This window comes from Hypanus sabinus, chromosome 24, assembly GCF_030144855.1.
Source record: "Hypanus sabinus isolate sHypSab1 chromosome 24, sHypSab1.hap1, whole genome shotgun sequence".
Taxonomy (NCBI): Eukaryota; Metazoa; Chordata; class Chondrichthyes; order Myliobatiformes; family Dasyatidae; genus Hypanus; species Hypanus sabinus.
In genome coordinates this window covers 5,793,965-5,819,844 of record NC_082729.1, presented here as the reverse complement: position 1 = coordinate 5,819,844, position 25,880 = coordinate 5,793,965, and the positions used below count along the sequence as shown (strand labels likewise).

At 45.2% G+C, this 25,880-nt stretch overlaps 1 protein-coding gene across 8 annotated transcripts in view; it reads right to left on the bottom strand.

The window, feature by feature from the left end:
* LOC132380423 (polycomb protein SCMH1-like) overlaps nucleotides 1–25,880 on the bottom strand; it is a 211,319-nt gene that overhangs the window by 73,324 nt on the left and 112,115 nt on the right. For all 8 annotated transcript variants that reach the window (XM_059949208.1, XM_059949209.1, XM_059949211.1 and 5 more), the window contains 2 exons: nucleotides 18,757–18,845; nucleotides 7,983–8,226 (listed from right to left, as the gene is read on the bottom strand). In XM_059949208.1, the coding sequence (XP_059805191.1) occupies nucleotides 7,983–8,226; nucleotides 18,757–18,845 (333 nt within the window). The remainder of the gene's footprint in view (nucleotides 1–7,982; nucleotides 8,227–18,756; nucleotides 18,846–25,880) is intronic.

Below are 25,880 nucleotides of genomic sequence, written 5' to 3'. Positions count from 1 at the left end.
GATTAATGTCCACAATCCTTGTGTAACCAATGCAAGATCTTTATATTCCATCCATGTAGGGTTTCCAGTCTGATTATTAATGCTCTGGCATTTAAAACAATTAAACTTCCAAAGCAGAACCAGACCCCTGGGAGAATCTGCTGCTTCAGTGTACAGTGCCACAATATTAGTTTCCTGAGCATTACCACAGCAACCAAATTGTTAAAACTCAGGCTGTTGCTGAATCAAGAAATGAATGATTTTAACCCTTCGATCACCCTTTTGTTGATGGATCAGACACAGAGAGGGGCAAGTGAGGTCTTCAGGAAACTCCTGAAGTAATTGCCAATTCTCGCCTTGCCTTTGGCCCTCCGGGTTGAGTGGAGTTTATTGTCATATGAATAGCAGGACACTGCAGAGTGCTAGGGATCTGGGATCCTGTGCCACCTCCCCAATGGTAAATATCAGAAGAGTCCAACAAGGTCCCGCATGGAGATTGGTCAAGTGTTTAGCATCCAAAATGAGGTAATAAATTGGACTAGACATTGGCTTTGTGGGAGAAGCCAGAGAATGGTGGTAGATGGTTGCCTCTCTGACTGGAGGCCTATGACTAATGGAGTGCAACAAGGATCGGTGCTGGGTCTGTTGTTGTTCGTCATCTGTATCAATGATCTGGATGACAATATGGTTAACTGGATCAGCAAATTTGATGACACCTAGTGGGCGTAGTGGACAGCGAGGAAGACAATCAGATCCTGCAGCAGGATCTGCACCAGCTGGAAAAATGGCAGATGTAATTTAATGCAGACAATTCTGAGATCTTGTACTTTGGTAGGACCAACCAGGGTAGGCCTTACTCGGTGAATGGTAGGACACTGAAGAGTATGGTAGAACAAAGGGATCTGGGAACACAGGTTCTTAATTCATTGAAAGTGGTGTCACGGGTAGATAGGGTCATTAAGGAAGCTTTTGGCACATTGGCCTTCATAAATCAAGGAGCTGAGTACAGGAGTTTTGATGGTACGTTGAAGTTGTGTAAGACGTTGGTGAGGTCTAATATGGAGTATTGTGGGCAGCTTTGGTCACCTACCTACAGGAAAGATGTCGGATCTACCTACATATACCTACAAGCAGGCTTTTTCCACTAAGGGTGGGTACAACTACAATTAGAGGTCATGGGTTAAGGGTGGAAGGTGAAAAAGTTTAAGGGAAACAGGAGGGAGATTTTTTCACTCCGCGGGTGGTGAGAGTGTGGAAGGAGCTGCCAGCACAAGTGGTGGATGCCAGCTCGATTTCAAAGTTCAAGAGAAGTTTGGATAGGTACGTGGATAGTAGGAATATGGAGGGCTGTGGTCCCAGTGCAGGTCAATGGGACTAGGCAGTTTAAATGGGTCATCAGCAACTAGATGGGCTGAAGGGCTTGGTCATTGCTGTACTTTCCTGCAACTCTATGTACAATAATAAAACAATATCAATATGCTCTCACTCATCTTCAAAGGTTACTCCACCGGTTTCAAACATTTAATGCTGAGGACAAAGTAAGTACCATCGTAGTTGCTGTCAGGCTAAGTGGTGACATCTTGTGCCAAGTGTCAAAACTGCAGAAACATTATGAGGAAATGCTTGAACCACACATGCCAGGAGATCAGAGCTTAGAACCTTGAAAACTCTCGGGTCTTTTCTGGTCACTCTCTCACCCGGCAGACAGAGGTGAATGGGTTCAAGTTCCACTCTGGAATAACTGGCACTGAATGCAAGGCGGACAAGCCTGTGTTGGGATGCGTTCTCAATTTTGCCACCTTTTCCAAAGGCATTCTAAACTAAGACCCTTCTTAATCTCTTCGGTGGATGCGAAAGATGAGATATTCCTTCCAAGTGCAAATGGGAGAACATTCTAATTATTCAAACAATCAAGAGCCACGGAGATGAGAAAGTTTGCAGGTATTGGAAATCTAAAAGCAACACACAGAAAATGCTGGAGGAACTCAGCACGTCAGGCAGCATCTATAAGGGGAATAAACAGATGATGTTTTGGGCTGAGACCCTGCAGCAACACTGGAAATGAGGGAGAAGATGCCACAATAAAAAGGGTTGGGGGGAGGGGAAGGAGGATAGCTGGTAGGTGATAGGTGAAGTCAGGTGGGTGGGAAAGGTCAAGGGCTGGAGAGGAAGGAATCTGATAGGACAGGAGAGTGGACCATAGGAGAAAGGGTAGGTGGTGGTGAAATTCTGCAGATATCCTTAGCAACAAACACAAAATGTTGGGAGATCTTATCAGGTCAGACAGCATCTACGGAAATAAATAAACAGTTGACTTTTCATGCTGAGACCCTTGTTCAAGACTGGAAAGGAAGGGGGAAGATCCCAGAATAAAAAGGTGAGGGGAGGGGAAGGAGGGTATCTGGAAGGTGATGGGTGAAGCCAGGAAAGATCAAGGGCTGGAGAGGAAGGAATCTGACAGGAGAGGAGAGTGGACCATAGGAGAAAGGGACCCAGGAGAGGTGACAGGCAGGTGAGAAGAGATAAAAGGCCAGAAAGGCGGGGGGGGGGGGGGGGGGAGGGAAACTTTTTTTGCCAGAAAGAGAAATCGATATTCATACCATCACGTTGGAGGCTACCCAGAAAGAATATAAGGTGTTGCTCCTCCACCCCAAGGTTGGCCTCATCGTGGCATAAGAGGATGCCACGGGCCAACATGTCGGAATGGAAATGGGAAGATGAATTAAAATGTTTGGCCACTGAGGAGTTCCGGATTGAGCGGAGGTACACGATGAAGCGCTCCCCCAATTTACGTCAGGTCGCACCAATGTAGAGGAGGCTGCATCAGGAACACTGGATACAACAGATAACCCCAGCAGATTCTGTAAAATTTCTTCTTCTTAGATCTTTGCTCTTTTGATACACCTACCACGGGAGAAAGATCTTCACTATCTACCCTACTTATGCCTCTCAGAAGGATTATCTTATCAGCTAACTAATTGGCCCCTTTCACACTGGGGAAATTAGGACAGCACTGTAGCGAAATGTCTCGCACAACGCGTTGCAGTACCAGCAACCCTGGTTCAATTCCCGACACTGCCTGTAAGGAACCTGTGACTGTGTGGGTTTCCTCCCACAGTCCAAAGGTGTACCAGTTGGTAGGTTAATTGGTCAATGCAAAATGTCCTGTGATTAGGCCAGGGTGAAGTCGAGGGTTGCTGGGTGGCAAGGCTCAGAGGGTCGGAAGGTCTTTTATATGCTGTATCTCAATAAATAATTAAGTACTGTGGTGACCCACTTTCTGCGCAGGCGAACTGGCTCATAAATAGGCAGCGCGCAAGGAGAGACTTTGGTAATGCACCTCTGATGCAATTTCCGCCTGGAGAGGGCGGGCGCTAGGGATTGAAATACCAGCGCCGCAAAGTTTGAATAAACTAGTCTCGAAACGACTTACCGACTGCGTGTCGTCTCTATCTCTGTATGTAGTACATCGCTACATTGGTGACCCCAACGGTCCAAATGGGATTTGGACCAAAGGTGACCGATTCTTCATCTGTTCACGCAGTTTCGCTACAACTGCCGACTTTCTGGACGCTGCGACCACGCGTGTGGTTTAGCCAAGCAGAAGCCCAGTTCCAGTTTCGGCAGATATCCTCTGATTCCACGCGTTTCTACCACGTGGTGAGCACCCTTGACCAGGAGACGGCCGCCCAGGTTGTGGATTTCATACAGTCGCCCCCGGAAGAAGGCAAATATGAAGCATTCAAGGCGCTGCTCATTGGGACCTTTGGCCTCTCACGGCGTGAGCGGGGTGCCCACCTGCTTCACCTGGACGGTTTGGGAGACAGACTGCCATCAGCATTGATGAACGAGATACTGGCCCTGGCTGACGGATACAAGCCCTGCCTCATTTTCGAGCAAGCGTTCCTGGAGCAACTGCCCGAGGACATACATCTGCTGCTGGCCGATGCAAATTTCAACGACCCCCGGAAGGTGGCGGCCCGGGCAGACGTGCTGTGGAAAGCCAAGAGGGAGAGCGTGGCGTCCGTCGGTCAGATTACCAGGCCACGCGCCCAACAGCAGACCAGACCAGGCCCGGCAGGGGAGCGCACACAACACAGAGGCAGGAGTGAGGAGGCAGTGAACAGTGGTGTTTCTACCACCAGTGGTGGGGCACAAAAGCCCGCCGTTGTCGTCCGCCCTGCCAAGGCCAGCTGCCGCTAATGACTATGGCGGCTGGCCACCAGGACAGACTCTTGTACGTCTGGGACAAACAGTCAGGATGCCGCTTCTTGGTCGACACCGGAGCGGAGATCAGCGTCTTGCCCCTGATGGGGTACGACACCCGTAACAGGAAGCCAGGACCCACCCTGAAGGCCGCAAACGGCAGCATGATACGGACCTACAGCACCCGCACAGTGCAGCTGCAGTTTGGCGTCAGCTGGTTCACGTGGGTCTTCACACTGGCCGCCGTGGCCCAACCACTCCTGGGGGTGGACTTCTCGTGAGCTCACAGCCTGCTTGCAAGGGAAAAGACTTGCAAGGGAAAAGACTGGTACATGCCGAGACTTTCCAGACGTTCTCCCTGGGTGAAGCCAAGTTGCCGACCCCACACCTGGACTCCATCACGCTGTCGGACAATGAATTCACCAGACTCCTGGTGGGCTTCCCATCGATTCTGACCCCGCAGTTCACAGTGGCCATGCCCAGACACGGGGTACAGCACCGCATTCCGACCCAGGAACCACCCCTCCATGCCCGCGCACAAAGGAAAAGCTCCGCCTGGTGAAGGAGGAATTCAAGCGGATGGAAGAATTGGGGATCATCCGGCGGTCCGACAGCCCATGGGCCTCCCCCCTGCACATGGTGCCCAAAGCAACAGGGGGCTGGAGACCGTGCGGCGACTACCGCAGGCTGAACGAGGCTACCACACCGGACCGCTACCCTGTGCCGCACATTCAGGACCTTGCAGCAAACCTGCACGGCGCACGGATCTTCTCCAAGGTAGACCTCATCTGGGGATACCATCAAATCCCGATGCATCCTGACGACGTCCCCAAAACGGTACTCATCACCTCTTTCGGCCTTTTCGAGTTCCTCCGCATGCCGTTCGGCCTAAAGAATGCCGCACAGACGTTTCAGCGGTTAATGGACGCTGTGGGACGGGACCTGGACTTCGCGTTCATCTATTTGGACAACATCCTCATAGCCAGCAGCAGTTGTCAGGAGCATCTGTCCCACCTCCGTCAACTCTGCGCCCGACTGAGTGACTACGGTCTTACAATCAACCCCGCCAAATGCCAGTTCGGACTCGACACCATTGACTTCCTGGGCCACAGGATTACTAAAGACGGGGCAACCCCTCTGCCCGCTAAGGTAGATGCGGTCCGCCATTTCCCCCGACCTAACACAGTCAAAGGCCTTCAGGAATTCGTGGGTATGGTAAATTTCTACCACTGTTTCCTCCCCTCAGCAGCCCGTATCATGCACCCTTTGTTCACCCTGATGTCGGGTAAAGACAAGGACATTACTTGGGATGAGGAGGCCGCGGCCACTTTCGTTAAAGCCGCGGAAGCCTTGGCAGATGCCGTGATGCTGGTGCACCCCAGAACAGATGTTCCGACCGCCCTCATGGTGGACGCATCCGACACAGCAGTCGGTGGGGTGCTGGAGCAGCTCATCGAGGGGCGCTGGCAACCCCTGGCGTTTTTCAGCAAGCACCTGCGGCCACCCAAGCTCAAATACAGTGCTTTCGACTGGGAACTGTTGGCGCTATTCCTGGCAATCCGGCATTTCAGGTACTTCTTCGAAGGCAGGCCATTCGTCGCGTTCACGGACCACAAACCGTTGACCTTCGCATTCATGAAGGTGTCCGATCCCTGGTCGGCTCGCTAGCAGCGACATCTGTCCTACATCTCAGAGTACACGACAGACATCCAGCATGTCTCGGGAAAGGACAACGTCGTGGCGGATGCACTCTCCAGACCAGCTGTCCAGGCCCTGTCCCTGGGGGTGGACTATGCAGCACTGGTGGAGGCGCAACAGGCAGACGACGAGATGCCCAGCTACAGGACCGCAGTCTCGGGTTTGCAACTGCAGGACTTTCTCGTAGGCCCAGGTGAGAGGACCCTCCTGTGCAACGTGTCTACCGGCCAACCTCGCCCATCATCCCGGCAGCCTGGAGGCTGCGAGTTTTCAACTCCATACATGGTTTGGCACACCCATCTATCAGGACAACCGTTTGGCTGGTCTCCAGCAAGTTCACGTGGCACGGGCTTCACAAGCAGGTCAGTGAATGGGCCATAACTTGCACGCAGTGCCAAACAGCCAAGGTGCAGCGGCACACTAAAGCCCCGCCACAGCAGTTTGAACCCACCCACCGGAGGTTCGACCACATTCACGTGGATTTTGTGGGCCCCCCACCAGTGTCCTGAGGAGCGCGGTACCTCCTAACTATGGTAGACCGGTTCACGAGGTGGCCAGAGGCGGTCCTGCTCACCGACACATCTGCCAATTCCTGCGCCGGAGCACTGATTGCAACCTGGGTAGCACGCTTCGGGGTACCGGCCCACATTACCTCCGACAGAGGCACCCAGTTCACCTCCAGCCTGTTGGGAACGCAGTTACACCACACAACTGCCTACCACCTACAGTCGAACGGACTGGTGGAACGCTTCCACCGTCACTTGAAGTCCGCTCTCATGGCCCGCCTGAGAGGACCGAACTGGGTGGACGAGCTTCCCTGGGTCCTGCTTGGAATTTGTACAGCACCCAAAGAGGATCTGCACGCCTCATCAGCCAAGTTGGTGTACGGAGCACTCCTGGCAGTCCCGGGAGAGTTCATACCAGCCCCAAGGGGGCAAGAGGAAGAACCCGCAGCAGTCCTGGACAGGCTACGTGAAAGGCTCGGCAACCTGGCCCCAAGGACTTCACAGCACGGACTGACCCCAACCCATGTAACCAAAGAACTGCAAAACTGTAAGCTTGTGTTTGTACGAAGGGGCAGACACTGGGCACCGCTACAGTGGCCGTACAAGGGGCTGTTCAAGGTGATCAACAACAACGGGTCTACATACATTCTGGACTTTGGGGGGAGAGAGGAGGTTTTCATGGTGGACCGACTCAAACCAACCCATGTGGACTTGGCGCAGCCGGTCAAGGTTCAGGCACCGCGGTGCAAAGGCAGACCTCCCAAACAGAGTCCGACCCAGACTGAGGACATTGGGGGGTGTATCGCCGGTTCTGGGGGGGGGGTTATGTGGCGACCCACTTTCTGCGCAGGCAAACCGGCTCACAAATAGCCAGCGCGCGGGGAGAGACTTTGGTAATGCACCTTTGATGTCATTTCCGCCCGGAGAGGGCGGGCGCTAGGGATTTAAATGCCAGCATCGCGAAGTTTGAATAAACTAGTCTCAAAACGACTTACCGACTGCGTGTCGTTATTTCAGCGCTGTGTGTAGCACATCGCTACAGTACAATATATCTTAGTTCTAATTTCTTCTCACAATCCTCCAATCCAGGCAACATCCTGGTGAATCTTCTCTGTATTCTCTCCAGCACAACTACATCGTTTCTCTAATGTGGTGATCAGAACAACACAATATGCCAGTGGTTTTGTAAAGTCGAGGCAAAATTTTTAATAAAAAGGGATAAGAGAGCTGTCTGTTGCTAAAAGTTTTGTGACCTTGTGGACAACCTGTATTTTCCAATTTAAGTTCCAAGTCTACATAACTAAGATTATAGTCCTGGCCAAAACCTTTCATTAGAGCAAGAACACAGCTACACAAGATAAGGCTAGATGGATGAGCCACAGATAAACTCTTTGTCTTGCTAATAGGTGGTTTGTTCACTTGTTTGCTACTAAGATATAATCACAAGCTGTAACTCAGAGTTCCACGCATGTAGAATCCCGATGATATCACGTGAAAAAAAAATTCACCAACTGTAACTCACTTCGAGTGAATGTGACTAGCAAGTCACGACAGTTCCACCACCTTTGTTCTCAGGTAAGATGCAAGACTTACCCTTAGTTCCTGGAGGTTGTAAGTTGTCTCCAGTCATGGAGCACCATCCCACGGGGAAGATGTCCCCAGAATCGTAGCGACACCAGTAATCGAATGCTCCCCTCCAGCCGTCAAATGTCACCAACACTTCCGACCCCCTCACATCCCCAATCGTTGCGGGGCAGATAAAGTGCGGGTTCTTCCTATCGACTGCCTCCAGTTTCATCCCCACTTTGTAATAGTTCTGCGGGGGTGAAGGTGGCTCCTGTGGAAGACACAGAACACGAAGGCTGATCAAAGGCGCAAAGTTCAAAGTCCATTTATTATCAGAGCGCTAATTTGTCACCATATACACCCCCGAGATTTATTTTCTTGTGGGCATTCACAATTGAACAAAAAATACAGTAGAATCAATGAAAAACTACACACAGAGACTGACAAACAGCCAATCTGCAAAGGATGAAAAATTGTGCAAATACCAAAGAAAACCATTACAATAACAATATCGAGGAAATCTGCAGATGCTGGAAATTCAAACAACACACACAAAATGTTGGTGGAACACAGCAGGCCAGGCAGCATCTATACGGAGAAGTGCTGTCGACGTTTCGGGCCGTTATTATTCTTGGAGAGCTCTTCCCAGAAACAGAAGGGTTCCTTGCAGCAATACAGGACCAGGTGGTTAACACAAAAAATTGTAAAAAAAAATACATAATAAAAGACCAACAAATTCCAATACAATAAATGCAGAAAATGCCAAGAGAAACTGGAAACATCCAACCCATTACAGGATCCTGCAGCAGTTTAACTCAATCTGATTACCGACACAGGCACAATCAAGTGACAAACGTCATTCAGCAAAGTCTTGCTTTAAAAAGCAAACTCATTAAAGAAAGAAACCATACCTCACTATAAATACAAGCCTGATCCAGTTTTAGAGTCAGAATCCCACAAAATATATTACAAATGATTGGTTATTACAGATAGGACAATCAATAACAACCATCCACATACAATAATACAGGAAAAACAAGCAAGATCAACTTATTTAATAGATACAATCATTCCAAACACACATAACATGCAGATATCAATGTGATAAACTCCAGATATATACTGAATGAAAAGAGGAAATTGAAAGACTATGGAATATGAACAGGGTATACATTGTCCCAATAGTAATATCCACAACTGGTATCATCCCAAAGTCGCTACACAATAGCATTAAACAATTAGGGCTATACAGCAAAATTTATGTCAATCTCCAGAAAGCCACAATACTAAACACCACTAGAAGAGTCCGAAAGTTCCCAACAATTAAGAAGTGAGTGAGCTTGGTGTCGCCCGTACCTTAGGTCTTACATGCTTGAGCTGAGAAAAAAAATAACAATAAATAAGTAATAAATAATATTGATAACATGTGTTGTAGAGTCCTTGAAAGAGAATCCACATGTTGTGGGATCAGTTCAGAGATGAGGTGAGTGAGCAAGGTTCAGCAGCCTGATGGTTGAAGGGTAATAACTGTTCCTGAACCTGGTGGTATGGGACCTGAGGCTCCTGTACCTCCTTCCCAATGGTAGAAGGCAGCATGGCCTGAATGGTGGGGAACTCTTGATGCTGCGCTCATGAGAAGTCAAAGCTTGGCACATGCACTGACGAGTTGTTAAAGAAAATAGGGAATTGTTTGGAGATACCTGCTGCAGTAAGACATGAAAATGTAACGACTCCATAAGCACTATCACATGATTTTTGCTCTCTTTTCCATTTTATATATATATCTGAGGATCTATCCCGGACCCAACTTATCGAGGCAGCTACAAAGAAGGCACAACAAAGGCTGCATTTCATTCAGAGTTTGAAGAGATTTGGTATGTCACCAAAAACATGAGCAAGTTTCCTCCCATGTACCATGGAGAGCATTCTAACTGGCCAGTATTGGGAAGGGGGGAGGCACTGCACAGGATTGAAGTCAGCTGCAGACTTGTAAACTCAGTCAGCTCCATCATGGGCACTAGCCTCCGTAGTATCCAGGAAACCTTCAAGTAGGCGATGCCTCAAAAAGGCGGCGTCCATCATTAAGAACCCCATCACACAGGTCATGCCTTGTTCTTGTTGTTACCATCAGGAAGGGGGTACACACTCAAAGACTCCAAACTTCACTACATATGCTGGTGATAATAAACCTGATTCTGATATGTATTTCATATTTCTTACTGTAATTTATAGTATATTTTACCATTCAGTGGCCACTTCATTGGGTACCTCTTGTATCTAATGAAGTGGCCATTGAGTGCATGCTCACGGTCTTCTGCTGCGAGGGGGAAAACCCAGAGGGTCAGCAGTTTCTGAGATACTCAAACCACCCTGTCTGGCACCAACAATCATTCCATGGTCAAAGTCACATAGATCACATTTCTTCCCTGTTCTGGTGTTTGGTCTGAATACTGTGAACCTCTTGACCATGCCTTCATGCTTTTGTGCATTGAGCTGCTGCCACATGATTGGCAGGTTAGATACTTTCATTAATGAGCAGGCGTACAGGAGTACTGAATACAGTGGCCACCGAGTGATTGAGTGTATCGCACTGTCCTGCCACCGCAAAACAACAAATTTCTTGACGTGTCAGTGATAATGAACCTGATTCTGATTCTCAGACCACAACTAAATTTAAACCTTACACATTAGCATGACTAGAACAGGTTACCATATGCAGTGTGCCCAGGGTGGGAGTGGAGAGAGGGGTCTGAACAATTGCGTGCCGGGGGGGGGGGGAGGGAGGGAGAGGGAGAGGGAGGGGGAGAGGGAGAGGGAGAGGGAGAGGGAGAGAGGGAGAGGGAGAGAGGGAGAGAGGGAGAGAGGGAGAGAGGGAGAGAGAGGGAGAGGGAGAGGGAGAGGGAGAGGGAGAGGGAGATGGAGAGGGAGAGGGAGAGAGAGAGAGAGAGAGTGTGTGTGTGTGTAGACTACCAAGAGCTCAAAGAACACCAGATAAATTTACAAACGTTCGAAGTTTACACTGAGGAACTCATTAAGATCCCTGAAGTTCGCTCTCATAGTGTCGGAGTTAGCCAGCACAAAAACAGGCCCAGAATCAGTGAGCTCAAATCAGAACTGCTAAGGGACTTGAGAGTCCGAAGGTGGGATTCCCTAAAAGGGTTAACTTGTAGGTCGAGTCAGTAGCAGGGAAGGCAATTGCAGTGCTAGCACTGATTGGTGAGGACTAGAATAAAAAATCAAAGATATAACGCTGAGATTTGTAAAGTGTTGGTCAGACCACATTTGGAGTGCTGTGAGCAGGTTTGGACCTCCAATCTAAGAAAGGATGTGCTGGCATTAGAGGGGATCCAGAGGAGGTTCACGAGAATAATCCCAGGAATGAAAGGCCTAATGTATAAGGAGCACTTTCCAGCTGCGGGTCTGTACTCGCTGGAGTTAAGGAGAATGGGCAAAATCTCACTGAAACCTGCTGACTATTTCAAGGCCTAGGTGGAGTGGACATGGAGAAGATGCTTCCAACAGCAGGAGAGTCTAGAGCAGAGGGCACAGCCTCAGAACAGAAGGACAATAATTCAGAACAGAGGTGAAGATGAATTTCTTTTGCCAGAGGATGGTGAATTTGTGAAATTCGTTCCCACGGATGGCTATGGATGCCAAGTCATCAGGTACATTTAAAGCGGAGATTAATAGTTTGATTATTAAGGGTGTCAAAGTTTACAGGGCTAAGGCAGGAGAATAGGGTTGAGAGGAAATCAGCCATGATGGAATGGTGGAGCAGATTTGATGGGCCAAATAACCTAATTCAGCTCCTATTTGTTATAGTCTTAATAACCCTAATTCTGATTCAATTCTAACAGGTAAACTTGGACAAAAATGTTTCCCATAAAAGGCACAGGAGGTGTTACATACAGCTGTCCATGAAATGGGAGGAATTGGCTAAACCAATTAAATTAGTAATCAAACGGCCAACTAAACTAATCCCTTCTGCCTACACAATGTCCATATCCCTCCATTTTCCTCACTTTCACATGCCTATATAAACATCTCTTACAAGCCTCTAATATTCCTGCCTCTATCACCACCCCAGACAATCACCACTCTGTTTAAAAAACTTGCCCCTCACATCTCCTTTGAATTTACCCCCCTTTCACCTTAAATGCATGCCTTCTAGACATTTCAACCCTGGGAAAAATACTCCCTGTCTATTCTATCTATGCCTCTCATAATCTTAAATACATCCAGAGAAACCAACCAAAGTTTGTCCAGCCTCTCATGATAGCACACTCCCTCTAAACCAGGCAGCATCCCGATAAACCGCTCCTGCACCCTCTCCAAAGCCTCAACATCCTTCCTATAGTGGGGCAACCAGAACTGTGTGCAATACTCCAAATGAAGCCTAAGGCTGCAACATAACTTCCCAACTTACAAACTCAATGCCTTGACTAGTAAAAGCAAGCGTGCCATATGCCTTCTTAACCACCTTATCAATCTCTGTCTTCACTTTCAAGGAGCTCCAGGTCCCTCTGTTCCTCAATCCCATTAAGAGTTTTGCCTTTAACGGTGTACTGTCCCTTTACATTTGACCTACCAAGGTGCAACACTTCACATTTGGCCGAGTTAAACTCCATCTGTCATTTCTCCGCCCATATCTGTAACTGATCTATATCCTGGTATATTCTTTGCTCACAATGTTCAACGTGCTGAATAAACAGAGACTGCTACACAGTGACTAGGCAAGCCGGAACACCCCACAACAACTTTAAAGGGATTGCTTCAGGAAATGATGGTGGGACTTCCGGTAAGATGGCGATTGTTTAGTCGTTTCAAACTTTTGCTCCATTACATTTCTTACCTTCGCACTATGTGTCTGCCTTTTTAAACCTTAGTTCGTTATTCTATGTTTTTCTCTTATCTGCCTGTGAATACGTCTATCTTACAATGGCTACAAAAAATTCTAAATCTGGGAAAAAAGAAACTCCCACGTCTTTGTCTGCTGAGATTCTCTCTATCCTGGAACAGAATTGACAAGACATTTTAACTGATATCAAGACTGAATTTAGAGCCTCTATAAGTCAGCTGGAGTCAAAATTGGATCAGATTAACGCCAGAGTGGATGATCAAGCCGAACATTTATCTTGCATCGACCTAACCTCTGAAGATTTAAAATGCCGCGATCAGCATTTAGAAACTCTCTGTTCCAACTTAACGGAGCAAAACAGCAAACTTATTTCCAAAATGGCGGATCTCGAAAATTGGAGCAGGCGCTGCAATCTGCGAATTCCTGGTTTGGGGTTCTCCCGTTGAATTTTTCTCTTCTCTTTTCGGGAAAGAATTTCTCCTGACTCCACCTGAGCTAGAAAGAGCTCACAGAATTTATGTCCCTTGAGCTGTTTTGGGTTCTACAGCACGACCAGTTATCCTGTGTTTCCATTGTTATCAGGTGAAAAACCGTTTGATTATGGAGGCACACTGACTTTCCGAAATAATACAATTCATATCGTGGAGGACTATGCTCCCCAGGTTCTGAAGATGCGTGCCGAGTTCAAAGGCATTATGAAAGAGCTCTTTAATCGTGATTCAAACCTTCCCTTCGTAATCCTGCCGATCTTCGAATTATGCTTACTACTGGAGAATATAAGTGGTTTAAGTCAGTTAGAGAGGCTGAGATGTTTGTTGGAAATCTTCCAGCCATCTTGACTTCTTTGGACCCGGTTTGACTTTGTAAAATGGCTGATGAGTATTTCTTGAATTAAAGTCTTTTTTGCGAACTCAGACTCTATTTGAATAATTTAGTCCTTAACTACTGAGAACCTAAGGGTTTTTGTTGGTCTCTCCTTGGACTTGGGTGTGATTTTCTTAAATAGATGATTTAAATTAATGTTTTCCTGTGGACTTAGATTTCATTTGTGTAATTTAGTTTACTTTTGAATAACTTTAACTATAGAGAACTACAACTGGTCTTAATTTATTTGGGGGGCTTAGAGTTTTTTATTGAAGGTCTTCCTGTCGATTTACTGTATAAGACCTGCCTTTTTTTAAAATGGCTGATATGTACTCTCTTTAAATATAGAATTTTCCCCTTTTTTCCCCCTTTTACCCTTTTTTTTCAATTTTTCATAGTTTCTCGCGGGTAGATTAGTTCTTGATTATTATTTTGTATTAAGTTTTATATTCTTTCTGATGAAGTTGTTCATATTTGTAATTTTGATTTGTAGTGCATAAATTAGTTAGCATCTGCTACATTATTTACACGGAGCTTGTGTTAATGTTACGGAACTGGAAGCTGGTTTTTGGGGTGTCCAATTTTCTGTAGAGCTAGCTGCTTTTTTGGGTAGCCATCTAGTTTTGGGTTGTGAGGGTGGGGTGGATTCTCCAGTACCGACACTATCTATTGTTTTTTTTGTGTTTCCTTGTTATCCAGGACATGTCTATGTCCTGATTCTATTGATTTATGTTTATATTTTTGCTTCCAAACTGTTATTGCAATGTTTGATCTTATATATGCCTACTGCCCTTTTTTACGTCTTAACAATTGATAATGGTTAGTCCATTGAAATTTGTGAGCTGGAATGTAAAGGGATTGAATCATCTTGTTAAAAGAAGAAACGTTTTCTCCCATATTAAGCAACTTAAAGCTGATATTGCTTTCCTGCAAGAAACTCATATTCGTAGTTTCGATAATTCTCGGCTTATGTCAAAGTGGGTGGGTCAACATTTTCATTCATCCTTCCTGGCCAAAGCTGGGGGGGGGGGGGGTTTCCATTCTCATCAAATCAAATGTTCCTTTTGAACTCCAAAGTAAGATATCTGACACAAATGGCCGCTTTATTGTTGTTTCTGGCAAATTATACAATACTAAGGTAGTACTAGCTAACCTGTATGCTCCCAATTCTGACGATGTGAATTTTTTTGAACGCTTTTTTTCCTCATTACCAGATCTGAACCTATATCCTCTTATATTGGGTGGTGACTTTAACTGCTGATTAAACCCAACTTTGGATCGATTGTCCCCTGTTACTAGATTACCTACTAAATCTGCTTTAGCCGTTCACTCTTTTCTTTCTAACTATGGTATCTCTGACATATGGCGTTTCCTTCATCCTACTGAGCGAGATTATTCTTTTTTTTCACATGTTCACCATACCTTTACTAGAATTGACTATTCCTTAATTGATAATCAACTTATTTCATTTGTTCATTCTTGTGACTATCAGAGTATACTGATCTCTGATCATGCCCCAGTCACTTTGTCATTAAATTTTCCTGGTCTCCCTCAAAGGCACTTTAACCCGACTTTATTATTGGATGATGATTTTGTAAAATTTATTAAGGACCAAATAACTTATTTCCTAAACACTAATACGTCATCTGAAATTTCATCCCAGATTGTCTGGGATGCTATGAAAGCATATTTGAGGGGTCAAATAATTTCATATACAGCGAATCTTAATAGAAAGTCCCATTCAGAGCGATTAGACCTGATTAATCAGATTAAAGAATTAGATCAATTATATGCTCAGACTAAAAACCCCGAATTATATAAGAAGCGTGTAGAACTCCAAACTAAATTTGACCTTCTCTCTACTCAACCAGTTGAACGTCAACTTCTTGAAAGTACGAGTAGCTTTTATATTCGTGGTGACAAATCCGGCAAGTTTCTAGTTAATCAGTTGAGACGTTCTAAAGCTAAATAACATATTACTAAGATCCGGAAGGAGAACAGGGATATTACATCAAATCACTCAGAAATTAACGACTTATTTAAGAATTTTTATTCTCGGCTTTATTCCTCCAAATTCCTGAATGAGAATATTTCTGTTGACCTTTTTTTAAATAGCTTGAATATCCCTTCGATTTCATCTGATTCTAAAGCAAAACTTAATGAGCCTATATCATTAGAAGAAGTATCTTTTGCAATCTCTGCACTGTCGTCAGGCAAATCTCCTGGTCCTGATGGGTTCCCCATAGAATTTTATAAACCATTCTCTTCACTTCTTTCACCTCAGTTACTCTCAGTACTATCTGATTTGTTTAATTATGGTAACTTGCCACCCTCATTTAATGAGGCATGTATTATTCTTTTACTTAAAAAGGGCAAAGATCCAACAGAGTGTTCCTCGTACAGGCCGATTTCTTTGCTTAATGTTGATGTTAAAATTTTGGCCAACATTTTGGCTCATAGATTAGAAACTGTTATACCCTCTATTATTTCTGATGATCAAACTGGCTTTATTAAAAATCGTCTTCCCTTTTTTAACATACCGCGTTTATTTAATATTTTATACTCACCTTCAACTGGGACTTCTGAATGCGTTATCTCTCTCGATGCGGAGAAAACGTTTGATCGCAAAGAGTGGAACTACCTCTGCAGTTTTAGAAAAATTTGACCTCAGTCAAAGTTTTATCTCTTGCATCAAATTACTATATCTATGTCCTACCGCCTCTGTTTTGACTAATTCTCAGCAATCCCAGTTGTTTAACCTTAAACGTGGCACCCGTCAAGGATGCCCCTTAAGTCCCTTTCTTTTCGATTTGGCTGTAGAGCCTCTGGCGACTGCATTTTGAAGTTGTCCTGAATTGATGGGGATCTGGAGGGGGGTGGTTGAGCATAAATTTTCTCTTTATGCTGATAATCTATTACTTTTTCTTTCAAATCCGTCCACATCCTTACCTCCAACGTTTTCACTTCTTGATCAATTTAGCCAGTTCTCTGGCTATAAACTTAATTTACATAAGAGTGAACTTTTTCCAATTAATAAAGAAGCACAAGTATTAGTATTTTGTGACCTCCCCTTTAAAGTAGTTGATAATCAATTTACCTATCTTGGTATTACAGTTACAAGGAATTTTAAGGATCTTTTTCGTGAAAATTTTGCCAATCTTTTGTACTCTACAAAACAGAGTTTGTCACAATGGTCACCTTCATCTATATCCTTGGTAGGTCGTGTTAATGTTATTAAAATGTATGTTCTCCCTAAATTTTTATACTTATTTCAATCTATTCCAATTTTTATTTCTACAACCTTTTTTGATTCCTTAGACTCTATTATTTTGTCTTATCTGTGCAAGGGTAAACATTCCAGAATTAACAAAACTTACCTTCAAAAATCTAATAAAGGCAGCATGGCCTTACCTAATTTTCGCCTATACTACTGGGCAGCTAACATTCGTTGTCTTATCTTCTGGTCTTTTTTCCATAGCCAGTCTGACCGCCCTAAATGGGTAGCAATGGAGCTGAATTCCACTAAGGATCTATGTATCTCTGCATATCTTTGATCTGCACTCCCAGTAGTTTGCCTAGACTAATTGTTAATCCTCTTGTTAGACATACTCTGTGAATATGGGCCCAGTTTAGGAAACTTTATGGTTTCTATGGTTTTCCCTTTCTAGCCCTATTTTACATAATAATCTTTTTCTTACTTCTATGCATGATTCAACATTTTATGATTGGTATAGAAAGGGCATTAGGTATTTTGAAGATCTTTTCATTGATAATCGCTTTGCATCTTTTCAACAGTTCTCTGCTAAGTTTAATCTACCTAATGCCCATTTCTTTAGATATCTCCAAATTAGACACTTCATTAATCCTTTATTACCCAACTTCCCTGAGATGCCTGAGAAAAATGCTATGGACTTGTTTCTTTCTATTAATCCATTGTGTAAAGGTTTAATATCTTTTATTCGTGATAAACTAGTATCCTTATGGCGTGCCCCTTTGGATAAAATCAGAATGGCTTGGGAGTATGACTTAAATATCCCTTTATCTGATGAGGTTTGGGACTCGATTCTCAAGTCGGTTATCTCAACTTCTCTTTGTGCTCGCCACTGTCTTTTACAGTTTAAGATTGTTCATAGGGCTCATATGTCCAAATCTAAATTAACTCGATTTTATCGTAATATTAGTCCTCTTTGTGATAAATGCAAAAGTAGCGAGGCTTCTCTCATTCATATGTACTGGACCTGTCCTAGTCTAGAGAAATTTTGGAGGGATGTTTTCTTAACTTTATCCTGTATTCTGAATCGCCACTTAGAACCTAACCCTTTAATTGCTCTTTTTGGTTTCTTGGCAGAGACAGATATACGTTTGAGTTTGATTAAACGTCGAAAATTATCTTTTGCTTCTCTCCTGGCTAGACGTCTAATTCTTCTTAGATGGAGAGATGTTGCCCTGCCCACGCACACTCAATGATTTAACAATATTATGTCCTGTTCAGATCTTGAAAAAATCATTACTCAATTCTTAATTCAGACATAAAGTTTCATAAGGTCTGGGGACCTTTTATTGAGTATTTTCATAACTTTCCTTTTTGACTAAGTTTCTTTTTCAGTCCCTTGCTTTCAGCTTTTCTTTGGTAGTAGGCATTATTATCTTCTGTTTTTAATTGTATTTACAGTTTTGGGGGTTTGAATGTTCTGATTTATATTTTCTACATTTTGCTCTGGTTGGTCTGGAGATTTTTTTTCTTGCGGGGGTAGGGGTGGACACTAATCTTACACGACTTCAACTTGGCTGCTTTTTCAATTATTATATTCTGTATTATATTACCATTGTATGTTTATCTTGCACTGTATTAATTTCCTATTTCATTCTTGGGTTTTTTTGTAGTGTTGTAGAAAATGCATTAAAAAATCAATTAAAAAAAAGAAATGATGGTGATAGAAGTGACTGGGGAAACACTTGTACACGATGTCAGTGACAGGTTCTTGATAGTAAAGTTGTCAAAGATTACGAGGAAAAGGCAGTAGAATGGGCATGAGGGCCAAATACAGACCTCGGAAATATCCAAGAAAGAATGCCTACCTTGTGAAATATCCTGCCTGGTGCCATTTCTGCTCCACTTAAAGTCTTCAGCAAGAACATCGGCCATGAAGATGCATTCAGTCGAAATCCTAGAGCCAATATATATATAAAAAAAGAAAATGTTACAGGACCTTAGCTTCCTCTGTAGAATACCTCAGTCACAAGGCAACTTTATAAAACTCCGGTTGGGCCACATCTGGAACATTGCGTGCAGTGGATACTATAGAGAGAGTGCAGAGGAGATTTACAAGGATTTTGCCTGGATTGCAGAGCGCGTCTTATGAGAATAGGTTGAGTGAATTTGGCCTTTTTTCTTTGGAGCAACAGAGGATGAGAGGTGACCTGATAGAGGTGTATAAGGTAATGAGAGGCATTGATTCTGTGGATAGTCAGAGGCTTTTTTCCCAGGGCTGAAATGGCTAACACGAGGGGGCATAGTTTTAAGGTGCTTGGAAATAGGGACCGAGGGGATGTCAGGGGTAAGTTTTTCTCACAGAGAGTGGTGGGTGCGTGGAATGCACTGCCAGTGACAGTGGTAGAGGTGGATACATTTGGAGTCCTTTAAGAGACTCTTAGATAGGTACACAGAGCTTAGAAAAATAGAGGGCTATGCGGTAGAGAAATTCTAGGCAGTTTCTAGAGTAGGTCAACATTGTGGGCTGAAGGGCCTGTAGATTTCTATGTTCTGGTTGTCCCACTATAGGAGGGATGCTGAGGCTTTGGAGAGGGTGCAGAAGAGATTTACCAGGACGCTGCCTGGTCTAGAGGGCACGCGCTATCACGAGAGGCTGGACAAACTTGGGTTGTTTTCTCTGGAGCGGCGGAGGCTGAGGGGAGACCTGATAGAGGTTTACAAGATTATGAGAGGCGTAGGCAGAGTAGGTAGTGAGTACCTGTTTCCCAGGGTAGAAGTGTCTCATAGCAGAGGGCATGCATTGAAGGAGAGAGGGGTAGGTTCAAAAGGGATGTGAGGGGTAAGTATTTTAACTCACATGTCGTGGATGCCTGGAATGTGCTGCCTGGTTTGGTGTAGAGTCAAATACATTGGAGGCTTTTAAGAGATGTTTAGATAGGCACATGGATGTGAGGAGAATGGAGGGATATGGACATGGTACAAGTAGAAACTAGGTAGGTAGGTAGTTTGGGGGGGGGGGTTTCATTTGCTTTTTAGCTGGTTTGGCACAACAGTGTGGGCTGAATGGCCTGTTCCTGTGCTGTACTGTTATATGTTCTAAGGCTGCATTCAGATAGGGTGAGGGAAGCTCTAATTTACAATGGGTGTGGCATTGTAAGCAACCCAAATAAATTTATCATCAAACTATGTGTATAATTCGGAGATTCATGTCCTAACAGGCAGCCACGAAACAAAGAAACTCATTAAATAAAACACCCCAAAGTGCAGAGAGGAAAAAGGCAAACAATAGACGCAAGCGATTCGCATTCTGAACTGCGGCCCACAGAGAGAGAGTCTGCCCCAGGCCGAGTTCAGCACTGAGTAGAGCATCGAGCTAAAGTGATTTGTCTCCGGTCCCGACACCCCCGACTTTTCAATCTGGCCTGGTGCCTAAGTCATTGTCCAGACATTGGGTTCAGTCACTTCACTACGGACTGGGACCAGCGCTGAAATCGACTGAACCTCATGTCTTCCCCATGCCTGGCGACAGGGCCACTCACTGCCTCGCCTCAGTTCTGCCACATTGAATTGCCTCCAAGTCCAAAGGGACGTTACAGATCATTCCTTGCGATGATCATTTGCCAGAGAAAAAGAGTGATTAACAAAGTATTTAGCCGTTTTCCTTGTTCCATTGGCCACCAGCCAGAAATCGCTGAGATTCACCTGCGCCATCTTAAAACCAAATCTCTGGAGGCAAGATCTGCTGCCCACTGCAACGAAACCACCTCATCTTTGCTGTGGCCACGTACCTGGAAACTAATTGTGTTTTCCTTTTCCAGGCACTTCACTGGCAACTGCATTCGCGACTTTATGGGCAGAGCAATATGCTAGCCAAGCTGTCCAAGATTGATAGCTTCTTCAGTCACAAAGTGGACATTTTCTATACAGAATCAGAATCAGTTTGTTACCACTGACGCTGTGAAAAATTAAGCAACACACACAAAATCAAGCAGGAAGGAAATCGACAAGCCAGGGGAATAAACAGTTGATGTTTTGGGCCAGGATGATTCCTAATGAAAGGTCTCCACCCGAGACATCGTCTGATTAATCCTTTCCATAGATGCAGCCTGACTTGCTGAGTTCCTCCAGCATTTTGAGTGTGATGTACAAGTTTCCAGTGTCTGCAGAACCTCCTGTGTTGTGGAAAAAAAACTGTTTTGCAGCACCAGTACAGTGCAGGACAAAAGCATTGTTCTAAGTTACAAAAATAAGTATGTAATCAAATAGATGAATAACTATGTCATGCTCATAGACCTAGCAATATTCTGACAGTGGAGGGGACAAAGCTGTTCTTAAAATGTCAAAGGCAGTTTTTCAGTCTCCTGACCCTCTATGTTGATGGTAATAACAAGAAGAGGTCATGTCCTGGATGATGACGGCCCTCAGCGATGAATGCCCCTTGACGATGTCGTGAAATATGTTGTTTTTTGTGGTGACAGTACCTCGCAGGAGAACAGCATAAATCATCAGCAATACCCACTACCCAGGGCATGCTCTCTTATTGCTCTTGCCATCAGGAAGACAGCACAAGAACCTCAGAACTTGCACAACCAGGTTCAGGAATAGCTATCACCCTCAACCATCAGGCTCTTGAACCAAAGGGGATAACTTCACTTGCCCCGTCATTGAATGTTCCCACAACCAAAGGACTCACTCTCAAGCACTCTTCATTTCAGGTGCTTGATATTTATTGCTTATTCATTATTGTTTCTTCTTTTTGCATTTGCACAGTTTGTTGTCTTCTGCACTCTGGTTGATCTTTTATTGATCCTGTTATAGTTACTATTCTATAGATTTGTTGTGAATGCCCACTGGAAAATGAATCTCAGGGAGATACATGGAGACATGTATGTACTTTGATGATAAAAAATTACTTTGGACTTTGCAATATTTCATTTAAAAAACCATAAATGACAATAAGAAATATATATTTAAAAAGTGGTGCAAAAAGAGAGCCTAAAATAGTAGTGAGGTGGTGTTCATGGGTTCACTGTCCATTCAGAAATTGGACTGCAGAGGGAATGAAGCTGTTCCTGATTCGTTGAGTGTGTGTCTTTAGCCTCCTGTACCTCCTCCCTGATGGTAGGAATGAGAAGAGGGGTCTTCAGACTCCTGTACCTCCTCCCTGATGGTAGTAATGAGAAGAGGGGTCTTCAGGCTCCTGTACCTCCTCCCTGATGGTAGTAATGAGAAGAGGGGTCTTCAGGCTCCTGTACCTCCTCCCTGATGGTAGTAATGAGAAGAGGGGTCTTCAGGTTCCTGTCCCTCCTCCCTGATGGTAGCAATGAGAAGAGGGGTCTTCAGGCTCCTGTACCTCCTCCCTGATGGTAGTAATGAGAAGAGTGGTCTTCAGGCTCCTGTACCTCCTCCCTAATGATAGGGATGAGAAGAGGGGTCTTCAAGCTCCTGTACCTCCTCCCTGATGGTAGCAATGAGAAGAGGGGTCTTCAGGCTCCTGTACCTCCTCCCTGATGGTAGTAATGAGAAGAGGGGTCTTCAGGCTCCTGTCCCTCCTCCCTGATGGTAGTAATGAGAAGAGGGGTCTTCAGGCTCCTGTAGTCCCTCCCTGATGGTAGTAACAAGGAGGGGTCTTCATGCTCCTGTACCTGATGGTAGTAATGAGAAGAGGGCCTGCCCTGGGTGATGGGTGTTGTGCTGGGGATGGAGCCGGCTGAGTCTACGATCCTCTGCAGCCCCTTGCGATCCAGTGCATTGGAGCCTCGCCAGTTGGCTGTAACATAAACAAGACAGCATGCTCTCCAATGTAAAGGAGAAGGAGGAAGTGGTGAGGTTCTAGGATCTCGCCAAGTAAAGTGTCAAGGAAGATTGAAATGTAGAGGCATGCAAGTGTTCAGTGCAGTCTACCAGGCTCTCGCCCACTGCCCCCGAGGGCAGGCCACCACATTCAAATGGTCGCTTTTTCCCTCAGCGCTGTTGGAGGATGGTAGCGAAGTTCTGCGACTACGATTTATGAACTGAACTCTAGTTCAAATGATCTCTTTTTAGTATTACGTTTCTATATTCTGCGCTTTCGCCCGCTCCTTCTTGCTGTATGTGCAACTTGTTGTTTTTCGTGTGAGGGGTGGAGTTTGATGTTCTTGGTGTCTCTGTGCGATTTGTTTTTAATTGTACATGGTGGGGGGGGGGTGGCTGATGTTTTTCTTTGAACAGCCTCCATGGTTTTCTTTGTTTCCTGGCTATCTGGAGAAGACAAATCTCAGAGGTGGATACTGCACCCATACTTTGATAAATTATTGTGACTTGAACCTTGAATTCCAAGCTTAACGCCTTGGCAGGGTACTGGTGATGGGGACATTAAAATCAGGATTGACCAGAGGCAGATCTGGAGGAAGCCAATTGAAAATGCTGTTAAGCAGGATGAAACATTCAAGGATCAATTTAACGTCGCTCTGCAGTGCCGAGCTAACAAACACTGAGCTCCCATTTCCTAACCAGGAAAATCCTCAGTAAGTAAAGCCAAAGAAACTTTACGACGACAGTAGCCAAAACTGAGAAACTCCCAAAGAATGCAGACAAGTCCAGAAAAGATGTGATAGATTACAGCAGCTGCAAGTCCAGCAAAGTCAATTTTAAACTGTCTATAACCACAGCTTCCTCCAAGAGGGCCACAACCTGGTTGTCGGGTTTGGAGGCTTGCGTGCCTCAATGACCTGGAGAGCGATGTTGGCTGGAGCCAGGGCTTTACGCTTTGGCTCTTGGTAGGGTCAGCCATGCCAAAGGGTGAGGCCAGACTAACAGTGATCCACTGATCATCCAGGGTCGGGTGTTCAGCTCAGGGCTAACAGCCCTGACTGGTAAAAACAAAGTTGTCATGGAAACAGCAATGAAGAATCCTTCTACGACTGAGTGCGATGGTATTCCTGAGTTTCCACCTGGGACTTGCGTGGCTGACGGTATTGAAAACCGAGAGGAAGCAGTCAACATCACTCGAGGAGGAGGACCTTCATTACTAGCCTAACCAGCAGCAATGTAACAGGCAAGCAAGTAACCAGAGCTTAAGCTACGAAACACGATGCCAGAAACTCAAGATTACTAAGTTATACAAAATACTTCCAGGTTCTGATACCATTGCCAGAAATCTGTTGGGCTGTTTGGAGTTGTAACTCCATATTTATCATCCACATTTCCTGAAGGGAATTAGCCCAGAGATCTACGGGCAATGAGCATCACATTCAGAAGCAATTATTATTATTCATTGCCTGTTACGCCGCTGGCCTAGGGCAGCAATGTCTGTCCTTGGCCACAAAGAAGGAAACTTCATTCAAGTTTCTGTAACAATTTTGCTTTTGAGGAGTCAAGGATGTTATCCCTGAGCTGAAACCCTGAACCTGGAGGACCAGTGGGCCACTCTTATCCAGCCTCTACCCTTTGACCTGTTTGGCAAGCGTGACCCCACCAAGAGCCAAAGCATAAAGCCCTGACTCCAGCCAACACAGCTCTCTGGGACACTGAGGCGCGCAAGCCTCCAAACATTAAGACAAGACTGTGGTCCTTTTGGAGGTCAAGAACAATTATTACCTTTCAACCATCAGGTTCTTGAACTAGAGGGGATAACTTCACTCACTCCAACACTGGAACCGTTCCCACAAGCTATGAACTCATTTTCAAGACTTCATTTCACGTTCTCAATATTTATTGTTTATCGTTGCTCCTCCTTTGCGCCTTCTGACGCATCAGGTGGCAACCTCGCCGTTTCTTTAGCACTTGTCTGTTTTTTCCGAGGCCGAGTTGCTCGCTCAATGCTTAACCCAGCATGGATGCAAGGGGCTGGCCAGATTTGAACTCGGACTACTCGTCTTAGAGTCTGGTGCGGATGCCACAACACCAACGGCCAGCTACTTATTGCTTGCTTGTTTATCTATTTATTTATTGATTGTATTTGTACAGTTGTCTTTTGCACACTGGTTGGTTGCCTGTATTCTTCCGTGTGTTTTTCATTGATTCCATCGTGCTTCTTTGTGAATGCCCACAAGACAACGAATCTCAGTGTTGTAAATGGTGGCACATGTGCACTTTGATAATAAATTTGCTTTGAACTCTGCAGCAAAAGGCTTGATTTCTGCGGTGCCTTTCCCAACCACGAGATGTCCCAAAGGGTTTAACAGTCAACGAGCTACTGCCTGAGTTCACAACCGGAATCACGTTTAGCGTCACTGGCATGTGTCGGGAAATCTGTTAACTTTGTGGCACTGGTATAATGCAATACATAATAATAGAGGGAAAAAAACCAGTGAATTACAGTAAATATAATAATATTTTATAGTTAAATTAAATAAGTCGTGCAAAAACAAAAATTAAAAAGCAGTGAGGAGGTGATCACGGGCTCAACGTCATTCAGAAATCGGATGGCGGAGGGGAAGAAGCTGTTCCTGAGTCACTGAGTGTGTGTCTTCAGGCTCCTGTACCTCCTCCCTGATGGTAGTGATGAGAAGAGGGGTCTTCAGGCTCCTGTACCTCCTCCCTGATGGTAGTAATGAGAAGAGGGGTCTTCAGGCTCCTGTACCTCCTCCCTGATGGTAGCAATGAGAAGAGGGGTCTTCAGCCCCCTGCACCTCCTTCCTGATGGTAGTAATGAGAAGAGGGGTCTTCAGGCTCCTGTCCCTCCTCCCTGATGGTAGTAATGAGAAGAGGGGTCTTCAGCCCCCTGCACCTCCTTCCTGATGGTAGCAATGAGAAGAGGACATGTCCTGGGTGATGAGGGTACTTAATGATGGACGCTGCCTTTTTGAGACATCTTTCCTTGAAGATGTCCTGGATACTTCAGAGGCTAGTGCCCATGATGGAGATGACTGAGTTTACAACTCTCTGCAGCTTGTTTCGATCCTGTGCAGTAGCACCTCTGCACCACCCCCTACCAGACCAGACGGTGATGCAGCCAGTTAGAATGCTCCCCACTATACATCTGTAGAAATTTGCAAGTGATTTAGGT